This window comes from Amblyomma mixtum, chromosome 2 (assembly GCF_055824585.1).
Source record: "Amblyomma mixtum isolate Tamu chromosome 2, ASM5582458v1, whole genome shotgun sequence".
Taxonomy (NCBI): Eukaryota; Metazoa; Arthropoda; class Arachnida; order Ixodida; family Ixodidae; genus Amblyomma; species Amblyomma mixtum.
The window spans coordinates 72,493,996-72,516,007 of record NC_143013.1 but is presented as its reverse complement, the minus strand read 5'-3'; the positions used below and the strand labels follow the sequence as shown (position 1 = coordinate 72,516,007).

Here is a 22,012-nt window from a genome sequence, read left to right as displayed (position 1 = left end):
CATCTTCATTAGTGACAGGGCTTCATGCGGGAAATGTAGGTGACTTCGGCCTTGGTGGAATGACGTCCACTGATGGCAAGCCGTGCTAGCCTGTAACTGAGGTCGCTGACTCTGTCGACAACAGTGTAAGCCCCAGCGTAAAATCCACCGATATTTTCTGGGTTAGGCCAAGCTTCCTGACGGGTTGCAAAAGCCAGACTAAAGCACCAGGAACATAGGTGACATGGCGATATGGCTGTAGTAACGGGCTTTCCGCGTCCTGAGTCAGGCGCGTCAGCGAACTTCTTCGGCTAGGCAGAGGGTTTCGGCTAAGCGTCATCTAATGGAAGCATAGTAATGGGGAAAATGTGAGGATGATATATAAAATCGAAATTTTAACCACAGCATTAGTTCGGAATGTATTTGTTCGCGTTCTTCATTAACTTAATTCAACACGTGACCTTTATATAATTAATTTTTGAAGTTCATATTATCCAGGACATGTTACGGCACCCGAGTCTAAAAAACTCTGTTTAGAGAGACGCGCGCAATAAAATGCAATGTGGCCAAATATGTCGCTCCTCTAAAGGTTGCCGCGAGGCTAAGCATAGCGCTAAGCTATTGAGGATTACCAACAATGTGTCCACGTCAAAAACTGCGCGCATGCGCAGTGGGAGCGGCGAGACCAATCCGGCCCGGACAAAAAGAAAACCGAGGAAGCAATCTTAAGAATGTCATGATATTTAAATGTGCAACCAAAACTTATTGTAGTGCGGTGAAAAACTCAACCTGTTGAAAAAAAAAAAATGAAAGCAGCGGCGCCTGAATACTTCCATAAATAAGTACGGAGCAGGGGAGTGGAGAATGCCTTATTGTAGTGACTGAAGAAAACGAGGACGAAGCGGGATTGTCTTACGCCGACGACAACAACATCAAAAACAACGACGACGACGTTGCAGCTGGCAAAGCTGCCTAATCCCTTGCGTGCATCGTCTTGTCCCTGCCTCGTACCACTTTTAGTCGTGAAACTAGGAACGCAAACACCAGAAATTCGCTCACGAATCACAGCGGCGCATCTCGCCTTAGATGTGCCGTTAAATTTTAGGCGGTGAATGTAGGAACTCCTCTTATTTCACACTAAAGTATTTACTGCTCTAAACGCGAATTTTCTAAGAGAGACGTGGTAGATACAACAAAGGTACTCCATTTTAAATTTGGTGCACAAACTTGAGCCTTTTTTTAACTTTATCGCCCTTGTTGCGACGCCAGCGCAAGCACCGTTTCCTACCCTCGCAGGAGTCGGAGCGCGAGAACAAGGCGCTGAAGCGGGTGCAGGCGCGCCAGGAGCGAGAGCTGCTCAAGGCCGAGTCGGCCAGGCACTCCGAGGGACCCGACGCATCACGGGCGCACGCCGAAGAAGTGCGGGCCCTGCGCGCACTGCTGGCCGAAGGCAGGGACAGGCTCAGGTGATCCTTTCAGTTTGCCCCACCTTTTTTCTTTATTGCCCATTATAATCTGTTATTCTTACTTGTGGCTGAGGTAGGTAACAAACATTACGAGGAATTTTATGGAGAGGCCCTAGGGCAAGCCCCAGGGCCGCGGCGGCCTCCGCTGCCCATAAGACCACCCTCTCTTGAGCGCCGGCTTCCGAGCTGCGCAAGAGTGCCTCTTACTGTTCAGTTGTGGTCATTGTTGCTTGTGGCTTTTACATTTCTTCCCTGTAGAGGGTGCACCACCGCTTTAACACTCGTATTGTGGCGAAGCTTACCAGTGATATTTTATCTGTGTAGAGAATTCACCACAGCATTAACGCTACTGTCGCGGCTAAGTTCATGAGCAATAATCTATGTGCGCGGAGCTTAAACATTATAGCTCACTCCTGCAGAGGATGCACCATCTCACGAGTTAGTACTACTATTGCAGCGAAGCCTACGAGGGCAAGCAATATAACTTGAATCCCATGGTACGCTGAGGTGAGTGCTAGAATTCGTTTAACGTCACTACCGTACGACGCCGTGAAAAGTGTAGAATTTTGGGCTTGATGGGATGCAAAGGCGACTCTTAGACTATCTTACAAAACGCGACTGATGTCCGATGCCCCTTAAAATCGACGAATCCAGGACGTAGCGCATCTGCATTTTTGAATTTTAGACGCCGCGCCTCAATTTGCAGTAGCAGTAGGTTATTTTGCCTAATCGCGTACAATATACAATATAGCTCATACATCACTGCTCTGGTTAACAAGTTAAATAATTGCAGCGCCACGACTCGGCGCTAGTGGCAGTGGCTAATGACCCGTTACTGTAAAACGTTGGTTTAACACGCTTTAGTGTCGACTCTTCCACAGTAATAACACCCGCTGCAGTAGCTTAGTGGCTCTGGCGTTCGGATGCCGATCCTAAGGTCGCAGTTTCGATCCCGATCGCGGCGGCCGTGTTTCGATGGAGGCGAAATGCAAAAAATCCCTGATGTCATGCGATGTCACCTCACGCTAAAAAATGATTAGTCTGAACTAATAAGGAGCCCTCCACTGCGGCGTCCCTCATAGCCCATGTGTCGCTGCAGGACTTTAAACCCCACAATTTACAATTTATTTTTCTCCCGCTGCAATATTTGATGCAGCGACTCGGCGGCTATTGCGTTCGGACGCTGAACACGACATTGCAGATTCAAACCTGGTGCGGCGGCACTATTTCAATGAAGGCTAAATGCTGAAAAATGTCCGTGACCTGAAATTTTAATGAAGGTGCAAGAGTCCTGGTTGGTCGAAATTAGTCCGCACCCTTCATCACGGCTTACCTTTGGCCCCTGAAATTTCACTGAACATAACCATCTTCGATTGTAGCCATGATTTTCGTACAGCCGTTGAGCTTGAAAGAGCTTCTGGGGGCACTTGACTGGAAACTACTTTGTTTACAGCAATACCATGTTGTGCACATACGTGACGCTTACTGAGAAAGCCTAACTAAATAATAACCTGAAATTCAGGTAGATGTAAAACTAGGTGCTGCTCACACAAAGATCTGGGTTTTCTAAAAACCATTATTTTTCTCCTGCTGTCTTTATAACACTGAAGAAAAGCGTAATGTCGCTGCTAAATTTAGTACGCCGAAATACAGTTATTGTGGCATGTCGCATGGTACTTCAAGTGGCCTCTGTCTTCAGATCCAACATTGGTCTGCATTCACTTTTGCCCACACATGCAGTTATTATAAAACTTCAGCAAAGCGTTTTCAATGGCATGGCACAAGCTCGTTTCCAGAACCTCCTTGTGGTGACCACCACCATCCCAAGTGAACGAGAGGTTTAAAATAAAATACGCACACCAGATTTCTGTCATTTTATTCTGGCGCAAAAAATGCTAGATCTGACACTATCAGCAAAAGAAAAGCTCTAATATTCTTTCCCTCTCAACTGAAACTAACCACATGAATTGTGCACGTGCCTTTCAAGTTTGCACGCCTCCAAACTCTCATTTTATACTCCTGTAAGAAGCACTGCGGCTAAAATACTCGGACACACAAAGCAAACAGCGTGTTCAGCGAAAAGCCATTTGCTACGGCCTAACGAAGTGCAGTGATTAAGCATTCCCTGTACCCTGATCGAACAGCCTGAAACTCCTGTTTTGATGGTGCACTACTACTGGATGACTTAAATGGCCTGTCATCAGAATAAAAAAGTGTGCATGAAAGGTGATTCCATAAGTCGGAACTGAACTTTAAAAGGAAGGACAAAATCAAGTCGGCCTATACCACTGATTATTACCGCATTCAATAGCGACAAATAGTCTAATTTCATAGAAGACTGCTCTAAAGCTAGAAAAGGCTAAAAAATAATTAAATGGAGGTATCGGCGCCACCGGCCGTTTTCGCACAACAAAAACCTAGACCGGCATTCACTTCTTTTTAATGGAGTCCCTGTAATTCTCAAACAATTGTCGCGCCGAACACACCATTCACAAATTCATTTGCTGGAACCCATTTTTGCAAAGACTGACTCATTCAAGCACAGTTTCTTTCCGCGGACTGTTTCCGACTGGAACTCTCTTCCCGAGGCCATTTTCCAGTCCTCAAATTTTAGTAAAGCTCTTGAGAAGCATTTTCTCGAGTTAATGAGCGTTGTATTTTGTTATTCTGCTCATTGTTTGTAACCCCATGTATTTTCTTTGTATTTGTCATTTTCAATGTCTTGTATAGCCCCTCCTGCATGGGCCAATCTATTGGCCTGCAGTATTATGAAATAAATAAATAAATAAATAAATAAATAAATAAATAAATAATGCACTACACGGATGAGACGAGGTTGAATTGAGGGATGAGGAAAGGAAAATGCTGCATTTTCATCTAGCTCCCAATTCGTCAGCAAATCCATCACTTTAAAAACAAATATAAATAGAGCCACTAAAAAATTTTCCAATACAACAAAAAAATGGATAGAGTTGTCCTCAGTGCCTTTTCAAAAGTCAAATCTATATGCGCACGTGAGCTCAAAACACCTTCGAAACTATTCGCAATACAATGTTTGCATGGTCTAGGGCAGGGGTTCTCAAACTTTTTTGCTTGGAGGAACCCCAAAAGCCTTCAATAAGTTCGAGGGAACCCCCCCCCCCCTGCTTTCACTTATCAGCAATGTTGTCGAGTGCATTTTTGCAAAGAGAGAGTTGCAAAAGTTAAATGTTTATTGCACAGATTAATACAAATACTAACGTGATGGGTGGTACTGCTTCCCTTTTGAGCAAGTCAAAGCGTGGTTCAGTAGCCAGTCTCATATCAGCTGCCGGGTCAGGGCCGGTGAGGGTTCTCGCGGAACACAAGAAGACAGCCCGCGGAACCCCTGTGTTCCGCGGAACCCAGTTTGAGAACCCCTGGTCTAGGGAATGAGTGCAAAACACACATTCATGTGCAGGGAATACGAGAAGAAGCTGCACGTGCGCAACTGCGAGCTGCAGAAGCTGAGGCAGGCCCTGGCCGACTTGCAACACCAGCTGGACGAGAAGCAGGCTGTGCTTGATAAGGAGGCCGAGTCGGAGGCCAGGCTCCAGCAGCTCGAGCGGGAGCTCCACGAGAAGGACACCGATGTGCACGTGAGAGGAAAACGCCCGAGGGGGCTGCGGTGATGAGACACCGGTGAAAGGTGCCCAAGTACTGCACGTGCGCCGCTCGGGCTACAGGACAGAGTGCAGGCTCCTTCGCAGCTTGCACTGGCTTAAACGCAGAAGGAGCCCATGTGCTGTGCGATGTCAGTGCACGTTAAAGAACCCCAGGTGGTCGAAATTATTCCAGAGCCCTCCACTAGCAACACCACCGCTTTCTTTCTTTCACTGCCTCCTTGTTACCTTCCTTCACGGTGCAGCTGAGGTGTTCACCGAAAAGTGAGACAGATACTGTGTCTTTCCTTTCTTGAAAACCAATTTTCATTTTTGTTTTTTCGCTCACCATGGGACTAGGAAGACGCTGTTGTAGTCGCATGCGCTGCCCCAGTGGCAGTGCAGTGAGCACTCGTTTAGGTTGGCCTCCATGTACTCTCTCTTATGGTGGCAAGGTCACGCACGGCGTGCCGACAACAGGTACTAAAAGCATTTCATGCTTAAAACAACAACAAAAAGTCACAGACACGGCTGGTCTTTCGAACTGCTTTCCGATGTAGCATTTTTACTCCGCTGGTGACAGCATTTCATGGGATGCCAGCCTTGCGCACTATCTCTGCATGATGCAAGTGCTATAAATTTGCATAAAATATATTTAGGTGTTCTATACTGTGTTTTCGGTTTTATAAACTTGCTGTTACATAGTTATACTTTAAATATGCAGTGGAGGAAAACTTCCTCCATGTACATTTCAGGAACTTCGCCGCAAATTGGATGCTGTTCAAATATCGTACAAGAAAGAAATGGTGAAAGAGAAGGCCCAGAACAAAAACTTCCAAAAACAACTGCAGGCCTTAAGAGCTGACAATGAACTTCTCCAAAGAAAAATCAGGGTAAGTGAGAAAAAAATCCAGTATTGCAATAAGTGAAGGGCTCGCTAACGATGCCCTTTACTGAGACTTTGAGTAATGCAACCGCTACAGACCTCCTGCACCGCCCAAGGGACACCGTCTATACTTCTGCTGGGTAGTACAAAATCCTGGCATCTGCGACCATATGGTCTCGCAGGTTCCGTCCGGTTGTGCCCTGGCATGGACTGCAATGAATTTAAGCGCCGGAAGATTTTTTAGGATTTTCGTACTGCGAAAAAGGCGAGAAATCATCGCAAGGCTAACTACGTATACAATGTATAAAAAAGATCAGCAGCTAATTGCTTCAGCGTCTGTGCTCAGTATTCGTTTGAAGAATCAGGGGTCCATTGTTTACCTCACCTGCCGTGATTTAGTAAGGACTCTACTTGCTGATGTCCTCAATGGGGATAAGATATCCAGGAGCACGCTATTTTGATCTTTCACCGTCTTGCGAGATTTTGAAGCAATGATGAAAAATTTCGTTCTCAATGTTGCCAAGTGTCTAAGGCCCACGAAGTGCGAGTATGCAAACACACTTTGACCAGTTACATCTTCAGTCATACGTGAATTAACTTGGGGAAATGGCAGTACATATTTGACACTGTTATGCAAGGTGACAAAGCCATTAGTGTAAAGGTTATTAACATTTAAAACTATATACAGCACCAACTTCTATAGTAAAGCAGCATGGAACATACTGTTACTTTTCACCGCAGTTTTCCTATCCTAACGTCATTTTTTTTCAATGGCAGTTTTCTTTTGCCATGATTCAATGCAGGTTAGAGCTTTCTTAAATAGGAAACCTACAAATGATAGAGTTTGACCGCTGCAAACAAGATAAAGGGGGCCTGTAACACCTTTAGAGCACATCACATAACTTGCTATCCTGCTAGACTCTTTTGTCATGAACATCTGAGACAAATATTACGCTTCTACATGCAGCAAAGAGCCCAATATCATGCTCAAAAGTTGGCGAGCCCTTTCTGGTGATATTTCAAAGTTGTGTCATCCTCTGTATCATGCGCGTACTTATCTAGGTTTAGAAATGAACATTGGTCAGACTGAGATGTCATGCAGGTGTCGTGGTCACGGCCAGTCAGCCGTGTCGCACAGGCGGGTCAGAAAGCTCTGCTGCCAGGGGAATTCGCGCACACGTTGGCAGTCTGGCATCCGAGAGGGGGCGCACGGGGCCAGGGGGGAATGCTAACCTTTGAGCATGCAAAAAGTGACGAGAGGGTAGAGGGACGTGCGAATACACTTAAATTCACATTCTGACTACAGACAACTTTGCTTCTATCAAACACAATAAAAATTCTAGGTGCAGGATATCATGATGTTGTTTAGCACCCGAGGCATAAAACAACTTTATTGAATAGTGTTGCAGGGCCCTTTTAAATCAAAGAACTCGACAGATCTTTGAATGAAATAGACTGCAGCAACACTCGAAAATATATTTGCTGTGAACACACATGCTGACATCACCTTAATAGAAGAGTAAGCTTCTGAAAGGACAGTCACTTTTAATGGGTCTGCACTCCATTTCAAAATGTTCCTGTGAAGCAAAAAGTTATGGGTCACGTCAGCCAATCGGCACAGTCAGTGATAGCTTACAGTGCACCAAAAAATGCTGCAAGCAGTTTCTACAAATACTGGATGCATTAAACACGCTTATTTAAAATATAGTATTAGAGGCCAATGGGAGAAGCTTTTGTCCTGCAGTGAACATGGTTATGCTGATGATGATTATTAAAATATCAAAGCCACCTACGCTGCTTCATTGCTTGAAGACATTCAGAATGCAAGCAGCGACAAAGAGCAGGACCACACATTTTCCGACACTTCTGCATGCTCCTTCAGCTTTCACAGCATTGCACTGCGCCAATGAGGTGGAGTATACAGGCACTTTCACCACCCCAACAGTGACGTCACTTTCCATTTTCTAGGACTCATCCACGCACTCTTTCTTCCTGAGCCAAAAAGATTTCTTCAATCAAGGTGGAGTGACCAACGATCCAAGGTCCATTTTTAATGTAAGTCTTAAATGAGATGCTCAGGTCAGTCCTGATAAAGTTTAGTTGTATCACATTGAGAGTATACAACAAAGCGATTTACAGGGCCACTGTTGGCACTTAACTTGTATAAATATATTAAACAGTGTTCAAGGGGTGTGGACACAAACTTTTATGTGTCAATGTTCTTTTTTTTTTTTACCATGACAGATCCCTACTGCAAGCACAGCAATTATGAAAACGAACTCAGAAAGCCAGAGTCTTGCATGGCCAATTAATTAGAAGCCATCTTTTTACCGTAATTTTGGTTTCAATCAGTGCCAGTGCGCAGTTCCTATGTGACATCACATTCAACCCACAGCAGTGTTGGTCATATGGGCTTCGAAATCCCTGAAAGTAGAAGTTTGCCCGTTCGTGCCTCAGCCATGTGCAGGCAGGCAGGCAAGCAATGTCAAAAGGCTCCAAGTCACTACTTCGATGGACGTAAAGATGCCACGACTCCTGTTCTCCTCAGATTACACATCACATGATGTTGATTTGTGTCCGAACTGCTTGCTTGTCCATATTGAAAATCATATTAGCACTGCACTGCACTCAGCGCCTATGACTAATTCCTGCATGCTAAGAAAATAAATTATATCCTCCATTAGTTTTCGAAATTTCGTGTTTGTACCCCTCTATATTAGCACAAATCTTCCACGGTTTCAAACATATTGTATTCTACCCACCTCATCTAAACTACAAACAACAAATCAAGTCTATCAATTAAAGACTTGTCATTTATAGGTGTATTTCTGCATGCTCCACCTTACAGTTAATAAATTCTAGCAATACACACCTTATAAAAATGCATTTTGTCACCATCATACTTTCAGTAATGCTCCCCCACTGTCAAAAGCGTTATCATCAGATTTATTACTTTTTGAATAGATTGCATATTTCACATTTTGCTTTACTCTTCTTCCAAAATTTCACTTTGCACAGAGTACTGCTACCTGTAGATGGCTTACCAAGAGCTTCTCGTAATACAGGTGAAGCCAATCTTTACTTTGATGTGTACTCGCTTAACTCCCAGTTATGACAACAGAATTCCAAGCCTCTTACTAGTGCGAAGTCTGGCAGCTCACCAGTAGTTTTTCAACATCCTCTGGCACTGAGTGGAAACTAGGTACATAACTTCCAAGGTTGCAGGCCACACAAAGGTTGCAGGCCAGCTTGCACCAGAGGTAATTTTTCATGAAAACTACAGTTACAATAAGCTTCTTACTTAGACTACCATCATTAAAAACGTGAAAGAGATGTCCCAAAGAAACATCTAAATTAAAACTTAAAGTTTTGCAGTTAGCTTTCTCTAATTTGAACATTTAGAAGAAAAACCTCAAACAGCAAGCAACTTTAGTGTGGTTACAAGCCTGGTTTCGTGCCAAACACCAGGTATAATGGCTTCAGTATTGCACAATTTGTACCTGCACCTGCTAAGCGCAAGTCCATCAACGAATGATTATTGCGTACCATTTAGGACTGTTCCCAAGAATCAAAAATGTCCCATCAACAATCTCACTAATCAGTTAAAAGGCCAAAAGTCCACTGCAGTTCTTACGATAAAAAGATGGAACTCCACTGATGCCAGCTTTTAAGGTCAAACAATTTATTACAAAACAATCACACACAAGTACAGTCATCATCAAAAGTATGCAGCCTTTTTACACATCACTGGAATAGTTGTTATCCATGCGGCAGTCCATCTGTAATAATCCTGCTGCTATACCTCTCTAGAGAGTGCATGTTCCTTTGTGCCTCGCAAGCTAATGCATTTGAGCAGCAGAAGTCAAAGGGAATAAAAGGGAGGTCTCCCTTCCTCAGCAGTTTAATGGAAACCTGAAACATGCTCTGGTAACAGCACCCGTCATATTCAAAAGGGCCACGAATTTTTGATGAAGGTGGCACTCCTCATCTGCAGGGCATGGACCAGCAGAAGAAAGAGCGGCTGCTGGCACGGCTGCGAGACATCGACCTCAGTGGCACACGTGTCAAAAGCGGTGCCAAGAGGCCCAGGGCAGCCCGCCGCCTCTCCATGGACTCTCAACAGAACAGGCTTAGACTCAGGTCAACAGCAACCAACGGTTTCCTTTGGAACGAGTCTTTGTCCGATGAAAACGGCACGACAGAACTGACGCCACCGCTCGGTCCGAATGTCACCAAGGCTCGCCGCATGTCCGACACTTCCATCACGGGGCCAAGCAGGAGGGGCAGCAACTTGCGCAGCATCCTCGAATTGCAATCCCTACAATGTCAGAACAGTGATAAGCATGGAAAGGAAATGTCGAACGAGCAGGTTCGTGACAATGAAAGCGAAGAGGAAATGAAAGTCCGCTTAACCAAAACCCTTCGGATGCCCACTGTCGGGCGCAAAAATAGTAGTGCCGAACAACTTCCTGCCCTGGGAACACTGGGGCTCTGCATGTTGAATGCCAGTCAAATTTTCAAAATCTGATCCTCTCTCAAGCACTCAAACACAATAGTGAACAAGATAACTTTCCCGTATTAGCATTGGAGTACATTTTAGGCTACTAAGTAGCACAGAGGTTACCTGCCATTTTACGTTATTACTTTTAATTGTCACCTCACGCACTGCTGAGCAGGTAAGTATTGGAACAACAGAATTAGTTACAAACTCACCATACTCACTTTTCTTCTCCATAAGCAACATGAATGTCCCTCGGTTTAAATTTTATACAGTAGACTCCCGTTAAGACGAACTTGCTTAAGATGAACCCTTGGTTAAGATGAACAGTGGTGGTCATTTGTTTGGTTTCCCATAGAGTCAATGCAAAAAAAAATCTGCTTAAGATGTACACTGCACACGTGCTAATTGGTTAAGATGAACTTTCACGACCAGCCGTGCCCAAGCCATGCAGCTTTACTCGACCATTCGAGCTGTATTTCAGCGGAAGGAAAGAAAAAAAAGCTAAAAAATTGAAAGCTTTGTTGCACCGCCGACGATCCATGCGACGCGGGGAGGCACAGAGACCTAACCACGTCTCCGTTGAAAGGGCAATTCTGTGAAAGCAGAACTGTCGCTGCTCCTCCCCTTTGAGGGCACTGAAGGATATATTAAGTGATATGCCTACGCTTGTAGCAAGCAGACGATTTTCTCGACAGACACAAAAAAAAATAAGACTGGGCAACACTCAACAGTGCCTGATGCACTGCACTAGTAGTGCAATAAATGCTTATGTGGCAATTATTTTTTTCCTAAAAGACTATTTCATGGCTTTGTTCACATATAACGAAGTATTTGGACACACACTGCATGCTCGAACATCATTTTAAGAAGCACTCCTAATTAGATGAACTTCTGATAAGATGAACAGTCTTCATGGTCCCTTGGAGTTCATCTTAAAGGGAGTCTATTTAATATTTTTATTAGTCTACAATTAATGAGTACGTAGGTAAACAAATAACCTTTCAAATAGAACAAATGTTGGACACCCACAACAGAGCACAATTAAAACCCCAACTTTCTAACGTTAAAAATCGAACAGTTCAGGTGTAAAAAATGGAATGTGAGCTCCTTACATCTGAAAATGGCTAGAAAATCGAAAACTACATAACCTATTCCATCCTCTGTAACTACTAAACCTTGTTGCATATGACTTCCGAATAAAAAGTTTTCAGTTCACCCAAAATCAATTCATTGTTCATGACACGACCATTGTTTTTTTTAAACAAAATAAACCGTTTTCCAAAATGCAGGATGCATTTCAACAGCCCTACAAAAAGCACTTGTACTGTATACAAATTTCAGCCGTCGTTACATTACAGGTGCGTCAAACTTATCAGCAAGAGCACTTGTTGCTATAAAGTGCTTTTAAGGTTAGGTTATTTGTAAACATAAATACCCCAGAAAGAAGAAGGTTTGACAGCCGTCGCCGTAGCTCAGCGGTAGAGCACCGGACACGTAATTCGGAGGTCGTGGGTTCGGATCCCACCGGCGGCATGTGGTTGTTTTTTCTTCTGCTTTTCTAATCAATTAGCTTTAAGCGACAGTAATATTCTTACTTGATCAACACCACAAAAAAATAAATTAATTAATTAAAAATCCCCTGTGCACCTTGGTTTCTGTGGCTGTTGGCTTCTCTCATATTTATAACGAGCCCCTCATTCCCCTTCCCTTGTTTGCTTGCCAATATAGTTGTACAATGATATTTTGACAGCAGAGTGGAGATTATGAGAGCAACGCAGTGGCTTCTGCCCCTGTGTGGTTGGCTTTTGAGCATGTGAGAACAGGAGAACTATGCAACCTGCCAGCTCGTGCAGATAGCTTGCAGCTGAGTGCAAGCAGGTTGCAGGACAGAGTTGGTTGGTTGGTTGGTTGATGGGGTTTAACGTCCCAAAGCGACTAAGGCTATGAGAGACGCCGTAGTGGAGGGCTCCGGAAATTTCGACCACCTGGGGTTCTTTAACGTGCACTGACATCGCACAGTACACGGGCCGTGTAGAACTTTTGTGCGCTCCTGAGGCCTGTGTGCTGTCACATTCTCACTTCGTCTCTTACATTGTTTTTTTTTTTTAAAGCACTTGCCCCTGCACGGCCCTACAGGGCATTAAGGGGGGACGAGGGTCTTAAAACTAACTGTTTTATTTATGGCTAGAATCTCATGAAATTTTGCACACAGATGCATTTTTCTCTTCTGATTCCAAATATGCAATCATAATTGAGCTGGTGGTCTTAGATCTTGCGAAGTCCAGAATGTAATTAGGTAATTTCTTACGCAGCTTTAATGAACTTTCTCATTGCAATTTGTTGCTTTTATTTACATGAATTGATAACCAGAGAGTTTCCATACCCGATGACATTCATCGTTTTTCTCTAAAGGCATGTCATCCTGACATACTATGTCGAGAGTAAGAGGTCACACTATTTTACACGGCAACTCGTTAAGCTAATTGTAAATTGCTATTTATACGTGGCCTAAACAAAAAATGTAAGAATGTCATCGGGTATGGGAATTTGCTGGCTTTCAATTCATGTAATTAGAAGCAACAAAATGCATTGAGAAAGTTCATTAAAGCTGCATAAGAAATTATCTGATTACACTCTAGAATTTAAGATAACTTTTGATCTAAGACCACCAGCTCAATTATGACTACATTTTTGAAATCAGAAGAGAAAAACGCATCTGTGTGCAAAATTTCACGACATTCTAGCCACAAATAAAAATGTCTGTTTTAAGACCCTCGTCCCCCCTTTAAAGGAACTGTCTGATGACTTTTATCGACCATTATTTTTTTTGTGTCAACCAAAGCTCCCCACTCCAATAAACGAATACCCAGCTATTTGCACTGAGAAACACGGTAGAACAATTGAAAAAGTAAGGTCTGAAATTATGGAAACATGACTTTCTCACGGTGCTCAGTGGAGTGACAATAGTTGTTGGAACGGCTCCTGTCTTAATCGCGGCGGCACAGCCACGAAAGCGTAGTTTCTCTTTAGGTCTGTTTGACACATTTGGCTTGACTGCCGGCTATGTTTTACCATTTTTTAATGTAGCACTTTGTCCCATTTTTTAATGTAGCGCTTTGTCAATCATCATCTGTGCTCTGGGGCTACTAAGCGTTCGGCGCTCGTTCACGGCTACATTCAAGAAGCTGTCATTCTTTATGCCGAAGAAACAAACTGCACGCCAGGCCGCAAGTTCGACGTTTCAAAACGGGTGATTGAGGTGTGGCTGTTGCAGCGAGGCAAAATTTTCTGCCATGATACGCGATGTCATAGCGTGGTTGTTTGCGAAGTGCGGGATTTTGCGGGACGACGACATTAGAACGACATGCCGTGTGACTGCAGCAGTGATGACGATGGCAGCACTAGTGAGGACGATTGCACAAGTGTAGCCGAGTAGTCCAGTGATTAATACATTTTCGTTTTGGAATGTGCCCATGGGCACGCCCTTCTTTTTTTTTTTTTCTGACATGAGATATGAGCGCTCGACTTGCATACAAGTCGACTTACAATTGTGTAAATACAGTATAACATATTCGAAATGATCAAATCTATGAACGAAAATTTGAAAAGAAAAACACTACTTACATCTGGCCTTAATCGTATGGCAGATCTTCAGCAGCAGAGAAGGTGTTTGCAAGGACCTTGTATTTGAGACTTCTGCATGCAAAAATAAAAAACATTAAAAAGTGAAAAAAAAAAAAAACCTCAATTCAGAGCTAATCGATTACCGTATTTACTTGCATAATGATTGCACTCGCGTAATGATCGCACCCTTGAATTTTGTTGGCAAAATTTAATTTCTTTTATTCCCCGCGTAATGGTCGCACCCCGAGCTTGCCGCTGCAACTTGTCACGTGTTAACTATAGCCGAAGATGATCGTGCTCGCTGTCTGTCTGACAGATGGCACGTGCAGATGACCATCTTGCTCTGTCAGCATTGCAACGGCAGCCACCTGTTGGCTGACCTGCAGTCACACGGGCAGTCTAAATGCGGTTCTGCTTAACCGCGGATACCAAACTTAACTGTGGTTATCTCGAATCACGGTTCGCAGTTGTCACAAGGCTCGCCACCGTTCTGGGTTGTGGTGCAATGAACGAAGTGACGCGGTGATCCGGAGGGAAGCGACATTTGCGAATATCTTGCAGCGCAGTTGGCGCAGTGTTGAGAGTGCCGTCCGACGGCGCAGTCCGGTTCCCACACTGCCTTCACAGCCGAATGCATAGCATAATATGCACTGGGATAAAGTAATGTCAAAAATAAATCCTCCTTGAGGATCGCTGACCTGTGCCGAGTTGCTGGTAGGAGTAATAACTGCAATACAAGCTAGTTTTATGTTCACAGCCGCGTAGCAGCTGCCACCATTGCAGTGCGACTGACCCGCCAGCACGCCAGCTCCGCTGCTAAGGCGTCGCTGAAATCGATAGCATATATTGCTTTTAATATGAAACAATTAGGTAGTCAGTAAGGCAGCGCCATAAGTAGACCATTTCGTATAGCGTTGGTCAATTCAAAAGCGCCGTCCGCTGTGGTTTCGAAATGAAACAAGTTAGGCCTAGCGACGACTAGGGAGGAGCACACTAGAGAGCCGTCGTCCGCCGCGCTCGCAGGCGGCACCATTGCGTTAAGTGCGCGGAATCCGGTGCTGCGAGCGTTGCGAACGTGTCACTTAATTTAATGCTGCGTAGGTACCAGACATTTTTCGGCGTAACGGCGGTAAAATGCATAGCTTGAGTGCGTCGGAAGGTTGCTACGCCTTCGGACGAGAGCGAAGGCTGCATAAAAGCACCGTCGCGCGGCACTAACACACTGCCCATTTTGATACATTGCTCTTGAAACGTGATTAAGTGCGAAGAAAGTACGTTCTCGAAACGGGCCAGCTCGTGCGCTTTTCGCACTCTACCTTCTCGGTTAACCACATATGCCAAGGTCGCCAAGCTCAGTTCGCGATAACCACGTTTAGCGGCGTAACCGCGGGTAGCACACCCATGTGACAAGAATAGTCTGACCTGCGACTTGTTTGCGTTTTTGGTGCTCAAAAATTGTTTGCAGAAAATTTACCTCCCGTAATGACTGCACTCCTAAATTTGCGTCAATATTTCTGAAAAAAAAGTGTGGTCATTATGTGAGTAAATACGGTACAATTCACTAAATTAACCACATGAACTTCTCTCTCTAATGCGAGTCCTGAAACTGGAAATTTTAATTTTCATATAAAGAGCTCCGAACTTCGCGACAGTATTGGTTGGAAGACTTTAGCAAGCCGAAGAAAAATCTTCAGGCTGAAGTTCTTGCACAGTATTTACAATGATTGTACCGGTATTAATAAAAACACTTATCTAAAGCAGCCATATTATATTTCGAAGAGACTCGATAACATGAAAAAGATTAATAGTTATCAATGCCGCATTAATGTATTTAAGTATTTGTTTTTCCCTAACACAATCCTGGGCTGGAATAAGCTTCCGAATGATGTGGTTTGTGCACCTGATTTCGAAAGTGCTGTTGAAGCGATAGTCTGATGTATTTTCTTTTCCAGGTCTCGTGTGTTTACCAGCACTGTGCCATCACTCATACTAGTTGTAAACTCATTTAGTCTTCTTTTAATATGTTGTGTTATCCTTGCTTACATGTTTTCCAATATCTTCTTTGCATGTGTTATTGTATATAGTGATAACCCCCCTACAATAATGCCTCATGGGCGCTGTAGGTACTTTCAATAAATAAATAAATAAACATGGTGCAGCAATGTATTGGGTGACAGCATGCTGGTGACGGCAGGCAGAGGCAGCCAAATCGGAAGAACGGGCTTTTTGCGCTGCTATTGGCTTGGTTCAGCTGCAACTTCCGGTCTAACTGGACGCTGCGCATCAATATATGGTGGAACCAGATCGGCGGGGCAGGCATTTTTTTCTACACCGGGTGTCAAGTGCACGCCGTAAGGTGAAAATCACCGACTTGTAGCCGCCAAAACACTCCATGTATTCCGGCCTTACGCAAGCTACGGCGGAGGTGGCAGTGGCGGCAGCTACGGCGGAGGTGGCGGCAGCTGCTGCGGCGGAGGTGGCGGCAGCTGCTGCGGCAGTCATGCTATCAGACATCGAATAATGGGGTTTCCTGTAAACATTTTCAAGGTGATTTCACCTACATTTGTTTCTTATTTTGGTTTCTGTTCTGCATTGCCCTTTCGGGTCCTCTCGCGAAAACTGCATGCAACGAAAACTTCGGTGTAACGAAAAATCCAGGATTTTTTTTTCAACTTCGTTATATCCAGGTTTAACTGTATAATATCAAAGCCCAACAGTCATATAACCACCTTCTTTTAGAGGTGTCAAGAATGAATAAACAAAGCATTATATGCAGCCATGCACAACTTGAAGGTCACTTTGGTTATATAACAGATTCCCCTATGGTTATCATAAAAGTCTATTTCGATTCTGCTGGCTTTTCTTGCAATAGACCAAAATCTTAGACACTATCGTGGTCTGCTGTAACAAGATTATACTGTATTCAAACACTTCCCAAAAGAGGGAAATTATTAGAGGCATATAAAAATAAAAGAGCCTTGTCCCACCTCTTGATTTGTCTCTCTAAAGACCAACTAAAAAGGCTTTAATATTGCAAAGCTCTAGATATGTCTGAAAAAAGGTGGTGCATCCATACCGCGAAACAAGCCATGGGTCCTCGCTGTATTGTAAACCTACGCATGGCCTCCTTGATCTCCTCCGGCTTGATGCCATCAGATGGAAGCCAAGGTTTTGTGCCACTGCTGCCAGCCTAGACAAAAGAGATTTCAGCGAATAAGAATCATTGCACATAGACTAATATTCTCAGAGGGCAACACAAAAGAACCAGAGTGCAATACAGCTCATTAATGCAAATTTTTGCAAGCTGAGACTGAAAGACTACCCCTGCTTATAGACGGTTATTCATCTACATTGCACACTACCCACCATTTTATTCCAGAGTTCTCAGGTGGGTTTCACTGACTGTAATACAGGCTACTGTGCCGGGCCTTGAGGGCAAAAGAAGACCATCATGCTTGGGCTTGTGGTTTCCATAGACTTTGTGTAGTGTGCTATCGTTTCTTATTGCGATAGCATTAAGGGACCCGTTGTCCAGAAAATCCGGTGCCGGTATTGTGAGCGAAAAATCGCGAGCATGACTCTCGCAGGTGGTGCCCAGAGAGCAACCTAGGAGGCAGGTGGCCTACTTAGGTCACGTGATCTTGCAGCATCATCACAACCTGCCCACCGGAGAGTGAGCAAAATGGCCACCGTGGCAGGTGGCAGTTAAATTAATGATTGGTTGCTTGGGAAGAGCAACCTGGGCTACACAAGGACGACTGCTGGGAGCACCTGCCAACCGTTGCAGCACTGCGCCAGGAGCGGTAGGAGGAATCCCAGGAATCTATGAATGTAAAGTAGAAAATGACCTTTTGCTATACGGGAATTAAGGCATTATGCTGTCGCATCATACCCTTACTGCAGAGCTTAAGTGTCCGGTCCAATCTTTTTTTTTAATACTTGTGGTTAGACAAACAAACAGAGCTTATAATCAGTGAGCTTCTTAAAGGGACTATGAAACAAATTAATTGAGATTACGTAAAGATAGGCAATCCATCACTCGTCACCCCAGTGAAATAATTTTCGAGCTAGCATGAATAACAACGAAGTTATAAACGATTAAAAATCACGCTCCTCCTCTCCCCCCTCAACTCATACGCGCGGAGAACCAAGAAAAAATAAAAAAAACAGCTCCGGGACTGGGCTCCGCCCATGAATACGTCATTCGCTGACGTTCGGTTTACGACATCCGGTTGTCGCACTCCCGAGGAGCAGCGTGCGTCGGCAGCGTCTCTCCGCTCTCGGCGCTTTCTTTGCTCCCGAACTCCCGGCAGAAAGAGCCGGCAGAGGTAAATTGAAAACATATGCGTGAAGGCAATGCCCTGGCCCGCGCTTGCCCGAGGGGGTCGCGCGGCGCCTCGAGCAGACGATTTTCACCGCTACCGGAAGTGTGCCCGTGACGTCGTAGCTGCCGCGGCTCGAGCGAATGACAGCGTGTGGTGGCCTACCGACGTCATGGGACTAGTGACGTCTGTTTTCCCGGTTTTGGTTTCAAAATCGCTCCCTACGAGGACACCAAACGGCCCGCGAATTTTAAAAAACGCGATTTTTAAAAAGCCATAATAAATTGCCGGCTCAGTTCCCAAGACTCATACTTGGTGTCAGTGCTTCTGAGCATAACTTCTAACATTTACAAGCGGCTTTTAATTCTTTTCATGGTCCCTTTAATAATTCCCCAAAATGTGCATGAATAAGAGCCAGAAAGCCCTTTCTGAAAAGCTTTCAGTTGATGAAGAAAAAAAAAGTTGCAGTCAAGGCCAGACTGCTTCTCCAGCAGTTGATGTGGAAATGGTATCAGCTTTATTGCCCTAGGAACAAAAATTTGCAAACCAAATGAGGCTGGTGACATGTTATGAATATGCCTATACATATGGCAGCATTCGAGAGAAACAATAAATACGTAACTAGGCAATGTATGCATACTTCAAATCTAAGAGGCCTTCCAACATAAGACACGCAAGATACTAAAACGGGCAGCCTGAATTTGTGTTAGTACTGTTGAATACTGCAGTCTACAAACTGCAAGCTGCTATAGTCGAATGCAAATCAAGGACACAGCTAATCCCCAAGCACGACATCGCAGGTGGCTGGCAATGTGCTCCTGTGAAATGGGATCAATTGTGATGTCATGACAATCGGTCCACGCCATTGGCTGGATGGCTTCCTTCCGGAAGTATTTCCCGCTGTGTTCTTGAGTTGTATATTCGAAAACAGTGAACCACCAACCTTGGCATAATGCCCAAACCTACAATCTGCAGATTTATTTTTGTTAACAATCAGTTTGACACAAAAACTGAAGTAAACTGAAATCGCAGGCCATGACAGGATTGTAATTGCACTCAGTTATTGCTAGACGGTCATCATGGCATACTGTATCAAATACTATTTTTTTCATGGTTGTGCACAGGACACTTTAAAACTGCTATTGGGCAAGCTTAAAGGTGCACTGAAGAGGAATCTGAACTTGTCTTTTTGCCGCGGGAACTCGATCTACACGCTCCGAGCTTTCTTAGAAACTGCGATTTACTGCCCTGTGTGGCCAATTTCCCCAATTAAATCGAATTAACGTCTGGCTCCCGCCTTTTTTTTTTAATTCTGCCTCGTACGGTGGGCGGAGTCGACCAACGCGTGGAGCGCCTTTCACCCAGTCCCGTGGCGGCTTGCCGCTCTGCCATCGGTGGAGTAATACGTAGTAGTCCGTAGTAGCAAATAGTCCGCGCGTATTTTTATTTCTTCGGGCTTATTTTGCGGCTATATTATCTGCGAATGAAACTATTTATTCATGGAAACCTAAAAAACAAAATAAAGCGAAAGCAAAGCCTCCACGGAACTGGGTGAAAGGCGCTCCACGCGTTGGTCGACTCCGCCCACCGTACAAGGCAGAATTTAAAAAAAAAGGCGGGAGCCGGACGTTAATTCAATTTAATTGGGTAAATCGGCCACACAGGGCAGTAAATCGCAGTTTCTAAGAAAGCTCGGAACGTGTAGATCGAGTTCCTGCGGCAAAAAGACAAGTTCAGATTCCTCTTCAGTGCACCTTTAACGGACTAGGGGTGCTTTTAAAATATTCAAAGAGAGAAAAACCACTGCGTTCAGATTCATCAGGAAAGTGACAGCACAGCAGTGCAGCCAACATCCAGTGTGCAGTGTTCATTTCCAAACATGTGGCAATGCGAAGAAACTGTATTTCAATATTTGTGTGATATGCACTGCTATGTAACTTTGTTATGTTTGTTTTTCCAATCTACTTTGTTTATAAAAACCAGCATGTGACCCTACTGATCTGTTCGTCTCTGTCTATCCCTGTTGTTGCAGCCACGTGACAGTAAGTATTAGTAGAAGCAAACGTACATCCTTACACATTACATTTTATGATTGTTATTTCACCTTCAGCGCCCCATGTGCATAAAGCTGCACTTCAAGGATGGCGAGTCCACATTTAAAGATCAGCCATGTTTATGTGCCTAGACATGAATCGCGTACAGTGTTATTTCACCTTAGAGGCACCGCGTGCATAAAGCTGTGGTTAAAGAATGGCAAGCCCATGATTAAACGATGAATTACATTAATGTGCCAAGACAAGTGTCGAGTATAACATGCTAAGGCTCCTCGGTTATCCTGCAGTACGATGCCTGTTCATTTCCAGTTGACAGAGACTCGAACCTTTTTCAAAAATAAGCTACAGAACAAACTGCACAAACAACTTTGGACAGTGCACACTGCGCTCAGTAAAAGGAATGGCAGGTTGTGGTAAACATGTACAGCCTGATATAAACATATATGAAGAAGCAATAATATCCCATCATCTTGTGGAACTTAAGAAGGATAATGAAGAGCCAGTAGGGATTATATCTGACAATGTAAGGGAGGTCGCACTGAAAAAAAAAAATCACCAAAAAATGTGATTTTTTAAAAATTGTTGTATCCACTTGATGCGTCGTTTTTTACGCAGTCCCAGAGTTTCATTGCTCAAATCTACCGGGAAGTGCTCTACAAAAATTATTTCCTGAACTGCGGCAGCTGTGCACTGCAGGGAATGTTTGAACAATAGGCGTTTTTCTCCGTTACAGTTTTCTGTCCAGATACTCACCTTGAACAGCAGATTTCGTCAAGACTGTTTTATCTATATCTTGACCCCATTTGTTGTGTTGCACTCTAAGGACCACAGGGCAGGTCAAGACATACTTCATTTTTCAATTTTGCGAATTTTAATTTCTTGTATGAAATTTTCTTCTCACTCTAGATATGTCAACAGACACTTGATTGCAAAAACTTCAAGGCCAAAATTTCTGCTTTGCTAAAAAAAAAAAAATCTTAGAATGTTTTGACCAGTAGCACACCAGCAGAAATGTACTGAATGTTGAACCAGCCTCCTGCCACATTTTTTTGACTCTGCAGCCTTTTCACGAGATTCAGGAGAAAATATTTATATTAGAAAACAATATAGCAGTAATATTTTGTGAGATTAGTCATAAAATTATTTCTAATATGCTAAAAAATTTCATGTAATACATCAAGAAAAAATTTTTTTGCTAAAAGCCATCTCCCTTTCTTAATGTGCACTGAAATTTTAGTACATGACCGCTTTTGCATGTTGTCTCCATAAGGGTCATCGGGGTTGGGGTCAAACATACGCACTCATGTTGAGCACCTGAGCACCACAGTCACTGAGCCACCATGGCTATAGTAGGATAAAACTTGGAAAAAAAAAATATATAGGAGCTGTCAACAGCCTAAGGTATGCAGAGTGTAGTATTACTCTACGAACCAAGCATAAAAGTAAAAGAAATCAACATTTTTATGTTTCACTCCTTTAAAGAAATCAAAGATGCCAAAATTCATGCGCTTATACCGTCTAGACTCGTGTAATGGCCGCACTCATGTAATGGCCGCACTC

General features: G+C 43.9%; 2 protein-coding genes across 5 annotated transcripts in view; one reads left to right on the top strand and one right to left on the bottom strand.

Annotated features, from left to right (window-relative positions):
* Window positions 1–10,525, top strand: part of LOC149359708 (uncharacterized) — a 79,381-nt gene extending 68,856 nt beyond the window's left edge. For all 4 annotated transcript variants that reach the window (XM_089571844.1, XM_089571843.1, XM_089571846.1 and 1 more), the window contains exons 4-8: window positions 1,276–1,445; window positions 4,885–5,062; window positions 5,821–5,958; window positions 7,920–8,006; window positions 9,946–10,525. In XM_089571844.1, coding sequence (XP_089427970.1) covers window positions 1,276–1,445; window positions 4,885–5,062; window positions 5,821–5,958; window positions 7,920–8,006; window positions 9,946–10,479 — 1,107 coding nt within the window. In that variant the 3' untranslated portion in view covers window positions 10,480–10,525. The remainder of the gene's footprint in view (window positions 1–1,275; window positions 1,446–4,884; window positions 5,063–5,820; window positions 5,959–7,919; window positions 8,007–9,945) is intronic.
* The window catches only part of Spt3 (Transcription initiation protein Spt3), a 136,003-nt gene continuing 124,083 nt past the window's right edge, over window positions 10,093–22,012 (bottom strand). Inside the window, exons 10-12 of the mRNA XM_089571849.1 lie at window positions 17,153–17,266; window positions 14,077–14,148; window positions 10,093–10,269 (exon numbers count right to left, since the gene is read on the bottom strand). Coding sequence (XP_089427975.1) covers window positions 14,104–14,148; window positions 17,153–17,266 — 159 coding nt within the window. The 3' untranslated portion in view covers window positions 10,093–10,269; window positions 14,077–14,103. The remainder of the gene's footprint in view (window positions 10,270–14,076; window positions 14,149–17,152; window positions 17,267–22,012) is intronic.